The sequence below is a fragment of the Cibotium barometz genome, chromosome 33 (genome assembly GCF_041138505.1).
Source record: "Cibotium barometz isolate CiBa-2024 chromosome 33, ASM4113850v1, whole genome shotgun sequence".
Taxonomy (NCBI): Eukaryota; Viridiplantae; Streptophyta; class Polypodiopsida; order Cyatheales; family Cibotiaceae; genus Cibotium; species Cibotium barometz.
The window spans coordinates 6,337,349-6,344,855 of record NC_141078.1 but is presented as its reverse complement, the minus strand read 5'-3'; the positions used below and the strand labels follow the sequence as shown (position 1 = coordinate 6,344,855).

Genomic DNA, 7,507 nt, shown 5'->3' with positions numbered 1-7,507 from the left:
ATCGTACCATAACAGAATTGAGTCTCAATTTAGGGATCCATCAGTCCCCAGCCTAACCCCATCCAGCCCCATGGGTTAGCCAACCGCCCAGCCACTGTAGTGATGGGATCTAATTAAGAATTTGGTTAGGTTTTGTCTTGGGTACTAGGGAAAAGAGTTCCCAGGCCCCCCAGCCGGATATTCATGCAGACTTAAAACTAGTCACACCACTTACACACCCATTATGAAATTGCCTTTTTCACAGAATCGGCTGTCTTTAAAACAATCATTTAATGAAACCATAGTATCACTGGTCATAATCCTTAAAATCTCCGGTTGAATCTTTATTTCCAATCATTCCTTCATCGGTATATCTATATCATCATTGGCAACCAAAACGCTCACCACCTATCCACTCAAGGGCCTTTTCGATAGTTCCTAGCTCATAGTAACCGGCAATATATTCACATATCAAAAATGGAATCTCCGTTAAAGATCATCAAGATCAACCAACGGATCTATATAAAAGAGCCATGGACTCATCCGTTGAGTACTAGCAAGGCCAATCAACCAGATCCATGCCCGAATTCAAAAAACAACTCTTACTCCTTGTTCCAATATCTTTCACGACGCACGTGTGGGTATCTTCGGCGACCCAGAGCCCGAGCACTGTATGGTCAGCACCCTCTAGGATCCTTCGCAGGTCACCTAGCGCTTCACTCATAGGCCGCTTCCTTGGTCCCTCATCCACCGTACCGAAAGCTCACCATTTTAATCGACACGAACCGAGGCTAGTCAAGACCTCGGCCGACCTTGCTACGTTAGATGTCCTCCATTGACTCTCCGTCAGCTGTTGCAACTTGATCAGATAAGGTCTCCACGACCTCATTCATAAGACGGTCAAAATGCTTCCCCAGCATTCTTGACATAAAACAATCATTTAAAAAAAATAGGTTATAAATACAGTTTCTATAGCGAACTCTCGTCTTTCCACATTGTTCCACATCATTTCTCATTTATTTCATCTGTATTCCCTTTCTCATCACATCATAATCACACATCACAATTCACATAACACCACATCAATTCTCATCCATCACATCCAATTACATCACATCCATTTACACCCATCACATCTCATTCATTCATATCCATCACATTCGTTCATTCATACCACCATATACATTCTCGTAACCATCCCATCACATACATTCTATCCACATTATATCACATCACTTCTGTCCACACCATATCTCATTCATACATATCCATCCAATCGTTCACCTGTACGACTGCCCACATCTATTCATACATTCATATCTATCACTTCACATCCACATATATTCATGTCACATCACATCATTTTTCATCACATCACATTCCTTCACATACACATCCACATCACATTCTTTCACATACATCCACTCACATCCCATATCATTCATTTACATCATGATTCACATGACATCACATCTCATCACATCTATTCACCTCACATCTCTTCACCCACATCCATCCATCCATTCATGCACATCTATCTGATTCACATCACACATCTATTCACCTCACATCTCATCCCCTCTATTCTCATCACATCTATCCATCCCTTCATTCACATCTATCTGATTCACACATCACACATCTCATCACATCTATTTACCTCACATCTCATTACCTCTATTCATATCACATCCATGCATCCCTTCGTTCACATCTATCTGATTCACATCACACATCTCTTTACATCTATTTACCTCACATCTCTTTTTCTTCCTAAATTATCTTTCTCGAAATGGGGGTGATATTTCAATTACTAATTTACTGAATTTCATTCATTGAATATTCACTTAACTGATTTCTAAATTAATCACGAATTTCGATGAGGAATAAATTAATAATTTATCTGAATCCCTAGGAACATTAAAACCCAAATTAACAACAAAAACATTAGGAAAAAAGGAATTCTTTATGAAACAAAAAAGAGAGCTATTCTACACCAAATCACACACAAATCTCCATCAAAACCACATCTTTTTCATGGGAAACCATTAATCAAGACAATGGGCAACAACGATTAATTAGAGAAAAATGATGGAAAAAGCCAAGGAATGACTCCTTGTAATTGCACCAAAAATGTTATGGCTCACCCTAACCCTCCTTAAAACAAATCCAACAAGAGATTACCTAGTGAACCGCAACTGTTGTGAGGATCTTTCCAATGGCCGAGCTTGTAACCCTTAAGGTCTCCAAGCTCTACAACTCCTTGATAAGCAATTCCACCGTGTCTCTCGCGAATTGTCACACCGCCGCATTGCACTACGTGTACTCGTCCCTCCTCTCACCTCACCTCACTCACACACACTCACTAGTATGCATTAGAGAGAGAGATTAGTAAGAGCAAGACTCTTATTGCACAATGGGAGAGTTCTTGTATTATAAGAGATATTCACTTATATACATGGCCATAAGGGTTCACACTCACTTAAACTGTGGCCAGCCAAGCACTTTAGGCTCATAAGAGGCCTAATGCTATTACAATGACTTCTCTCATAATATATCCATGAAATACATCACTTGGGACTTCATCCTAACTTACTACCACACACCCTTGAAGCGGGAATTGCCATAGATATTACATTGGACCATTAAGGGCATTCGTCCAAATTATAGATTTGGACACCATTGCTTCATATCTTGAATGTATGACTTAATTAAAAACCTAAAGAGTGTTACTCTGAAAAACTTATGAGCACCAAAACTTCAAAATAAAAAGCTTAAACTTACAACATAGCACACATTATCAATAACTTGGAATCTACTAATCAAATAATGATATAAAAATCAATAAGGTGTAATAAAAGATCAGACATAAAGACTTGAAGGTTAGTAGAAATCAACGTACTTATAAATGTTTCCTAACAAAAGAAGAAGAAAAGAAAAAGCTATAGTAGAGTTCAATTGGGAGTAGGAAAAAGGGAGGGCAGAATGGAAAAAGAGGAAATGTGGAAAGGGGGGAGGGAAATGAAAATGAGGAAGGTAAAAGAGAGACAAAATGTTTGATTTCTTTAGCAAAGTCGATGGAGGTGAGAAGAAGGGGATGGCACAAATGTTTATGCAGTTAGTGTGATGACCAAAGAGACACGAGCATGGGATTGTTTTCTATAGAAAGTAGTGGTAGACCACCAAGCGGCAATACTAGAGGTACTGTTAGAGGTTGAGAGGGGATGTGCTGGTGAGAAGAAGCCTTTTATGGAAATTCATCTTTTCATGAACACCACCATGAGTGACACAATAGGTTCACCATGCTGAAAATGTAGAAGAATAGGGAGTAGTGCAAGGACAGTAGCATTGATGGGGAAACATAACGATTCATCACCCACACCCCCTTTTTTGACTTGCTCACTTGACCAATTCTCTCTTTGCCTTCTTTGAGTATTTCGATGTTATCATTCAATAGTATAACATGCTACAAACAATCCATGTATTTTCATAATATTGTTATTTAAAAAAAATGATAAGCTCTTCTTTAGGGTGGCTTCACAAACATTTATGGATGGTGAAGCCCCCCAAACAACATTATCTGGCTTGGCCCATCTCCAAGCATCCACACTTGCTTGTTTGTTCTTGGCTTCATAAACCACACGGATGAACATAGTTTATCTATTTTGTCATTTATCAATTCTTTTAACAATTTGAAGTAAACCCCACGTGGTCAGTGAATCACTTTTTGTAATAACTCTCTAGGCCCCATTTTTTTTCATGGTCACATGATGATCGAGGGGTTCTTGTTGCCGGTCACACTTTTTGTTGAGCATGGCTATGACTAGAGTGTCACCTTGGATTTGTGTCTCATCCGTGTGATGGTTGCGAATGCATATTTGGCCAGACACCTACAAAAGAGTTAAGTTGATTGGATCCCTACATGTTTGAGTACTTGATGATGATGATTGACATTTGTGAAAGAGCTGTTAGATAATTGGACAGCTTAAGCACCGCTATACAAGGCTAATAAGTAGGCATTGAGTCACCTAGTTTATGGTTAAAAAACAAGGAAGGTGGTTACCCAACCATCCAATATGGCCACCATTAAAGAAGGAGATATGGTCAAGCGCATTGGATCTATTGTGGATGTTCTTGTAGGAAAGGCCATGCTAGGTTGTCTAGTTGACGTGTTGGAGTACCTATTGATGGGAAAGGTAGGGCAGCTGTTAGACATCTATGGTTGAAAGAGGCTTTTGGGGGGGTTACTCTATTAACCCCCTATGTAGCATGTGCATTCAAGGGGTATAAAAAAACCCCTACTTTACGGATTTTTGAAATTAAAAAGTGCTCCTTCTATAACACTTTTTATAGAATCCCTTATGTAGTACCAAAATTTTTATCATTTCAATTAAAAATCCTTTTACGTATGTAAATTTTCTGTAACTCTACAAGATGAAAATACCCCTTCTGTTTAACTCACGTGTTATCTTACATATTTTTGAGTGACGTGCCCCCAGAAAGAGGCAAGGCTATAATTGCATACAAGCAAAGGGACTCACTAGAAAAGCTGCGAAGGTTGTAGGCATCCAATGGAAAATGTCAATAAATAGGTTACCTTTTTTTATGGTTGAAAAAAAGCAATGGAAAATGCACAAGTAGCCCAGACAAGCTCATGGGTCTTCACACGTTCGCCCACTGGCTGGACGTGTGAAGAGCTCTGAGACGGTCACTTCGCTTAGTATCATGAGGTCGTGCGCCCAGCCTTGGGTCGGATTGCTGTGAGAGGGTGCGGTGGTGGAAGGCATGCAGCCAGGGTTTTGGACGCACGGCAAGAGGAGGGATCCCATGTCTCTCATAAGCAGGTGCTTAAGCTTCCGCTTCCTTAAACTCTCAACCTTGTTAGTGATCTCTTTGATGACACTGATCACGTGCATTGCATTACTCCTTCCCACTTCCACAGTTAAGCATGCCACCCACTTGATCATCCTTGCTTGTAATGCTGCAAGCTTCCCTCAGGCTTGCCAGTCTTCTCTCAGCTTTAGCCGTTTGGCCCTCCAAGCCAAAACATCAACCCGCCTAGTAATGGTTTCCATTCAGCTGGCTGAGCAGCGCTTGCAACAATGCTATGCCCAATCCAAGAACCTCCTCCTCATGCCTGCTCAGAACCCAGACCTTGCCACTGCGGTGCGCAATTGCGAGTATCTTCTTCGCCGGGCTGGCCATATGCTCAGAAAATGCCAAGCAATGCCTGGCCTCACTAAAATCAAGAACATGGAAGCATGGATGAGTGCTGCTCTCACATGGGAGAATGATTGCTACTCTGCCCTCGGCCATGTGAATGGGACCTATCATCTCAGTCAAGCAACCCATCATGTCAGTCATGTAGCCTCTTATGCCAGTCAAGCAACCCATGATGCCAATCATCCGTCCCATTATGTCAGTCATGCAACTCATGTTGTGAGTCATGCAACCCGTGATGTTAGTCATGCAGCCCATCCTGTTAATCATTTAATGCAACATGTCAACATTGCCATAACCCTTACTAGCAACGGCCTCAGTATGTTGGATGCCTATGATACCTATGGTCCGAACCCTAGCGCATGGAACCCTCCTTCCAAAAGTAGTATACCTGGCTCACAACATTTTCAACTTGCAGATAAGTGGGTATGGCACACCGATGGTGTTGGTAGTTTAAGTCCTGCAGTAACTGTTTCAAAAGATGGGCTTGGGGACTATACAAGCATTCAGGCGGCTGTGGATGGTGCCCCAGAGAATGCAAGTGAAAGGTATGTGATATACATCAAAGAAGGTGTGTACAATGAGACTGTGAGGATTCCCTACACTAAAACCTACTTGGCTTTTGTGGGAGATGGGATGAGCAAGACGGTCATCACAGGCAATAGAAATGCACAAATGCCAGGGGTAACTACTTATGATACTGCTACCGTGGGTAACTCTCTCTCTCTCTCTCTCTCTCTCTCTCTCACACACACACACACACACACACACACACACACACACACACACACACACACACAAACACGCGCACGCACGCACGCGCGCACACATGTGCATGAGAAGCTGGAGTAATGTTTCATCTTTTACAGTGGTATTTCTGATCCATTGTTCATGCTTTGGGGTGCTTTTTGATGTGTAGCTGTAGATGGGGATGGATTCTTAGCTTGTGATTTGACTTTTGAAAACACGGCACATCCGGAATTGCATCAAGCGGTTGCATTGAGAGTGGACAGCGATCTTTCTGCATTTTATAACTGCTCCTTCCTGGGGCACCAAGACACTCTATATGTTCATTCTCTTCGCCAGTTCTACAGAAATTGCAGGATTGAAGGCACCATGGACTTTATCTTTGGAAATGCGGCTAGTGTTTTCCAAAACTGCCAAATCTTAGTCCGCCCTGGCAGGATCTCGTCAAGTGTAGTAACAGCACATGGGCGCACAGATCCAGCTGAAGTGACAGGTCTTGTATTCGAGGACTGCATTGTCAATGGGACAGAAGCGTTTATGATAAGCTTTCAATCCAATCCCAAAAAATACAAGGTTTATCTAGGGCGCCCATGGAAGATGTACGCGAGAACAATCTACATGAATTGTTTGATGGAGAGATTGATCAGTCCAGAAGGGTGGCGTCCATGGAGTGGAGCTTTTGCTCTTGATACACTTTTCTATGGTGAATACAACAGCTCAGGTTTAGGAGCTCATGCCATTGGTAGAGTCAAGTGGTCGGAACAAATCGCTCCCCCTGTGGCCATGCTTTTTACTGTTTCAAATTTTATCCAAGGGGATGAATGGCTTCCCAGTACCTCTGTCCCTTACAATCCCATGTTCAAAACGGAGGCTTGGTAAGTACCAAAATCAAAACGCCATCATCATTACCAAGCACATAGTTCTCTCTTGCCTTCTACTATGTTCTCTATATTTTAATTCCTCTCTTACAGGCCACTAATTCTTAGTACTCAAGATTCAAAGTGGGGTTGCGTTTCATGGCAATAGTATACGGCCTCTATGTGTCCGGGTCTTCATGTTCATGATTAGCATGATGAGGTCTCAGCAAGTTCATCCATAGATGATAGAGGAGACTAGAGCTTGACCAACATAAGGAGCATCATACAGAAATTCTGCAAGTCTCTATTGATCTGTTTGGAGGGGCAGCCACTTGGTGCGGTTTTGGATATTACACAACACTTTCTTCCACCTCACAACATTACCTCTCCAGAAGATAAATAAACGCATGAGCTTGATGAAAGTGTTGTTTGTGACTTCTGAGCCCTTCATGGGAGGAAAGTGTTGTGTACATTCTCAAAAAACTATGTGGCCTGCCCCTCTAAACAGAAAAATGCAGGCTTGCAGAACCTTTCTATGTGTTGGTCAACCTTCACTTTCTCTCTTCTCCATCATCTTAAACATGTAGTTGATGCGTCAGAGCAACCATCAACTCATGTGTGGCCCGCGCCCGCATGCCACACATGAGAGAAAAGGAGGTGGAATGAATTCGTCTCCTCAACAGCGAGAGATGCCTGGTTCTTGG

At 42.0% G+C, this 7,507-nt stretch overlaps 1 protein-coding gene across 2 annotated transcripts; it reads left to right on the top strand.

Moving 5' to 3' along the window:
* The first annotated feature begins 4,612 nt into the window (after positions 1–4,612).
* On the top strand, positions 4,613–6,883 carry LOC147619232 (putative pectinesterase/pectinesterase inhibitor 51). Of its 2 annotated transcripts, XM_086772874.1 has the most exons (4): positions 4,613–4,823; positions 5,618–5,747; positions 5,831–5,911; positions 6,119–6,883. In XM_086772874.1, exons 2-4 carry the CDS (start codon positions 5,681–5,683, stop codon positions 6,823–6,825), a joined length of 855 nt encoding a protein of 284 aa, XP_086629000.1. In that variant the 5' UTR covers positions 4,613–4,823; positions 5,618–5,680; the 3' UTR covers positions 6,826–6,883. The 2 variants fall into 2 exon arrangements, with proteins under 2 accessions (XP_086629000.1, XP_086628999.1); XM_086772873.1 differs by lacking the exon at positions 4,613–4,823 and having other exon boundaries at positions 4,847–5,911.
* The last annotated feature ends 624 nt before the right edge of the window (positions 6,884–7,507 follow it).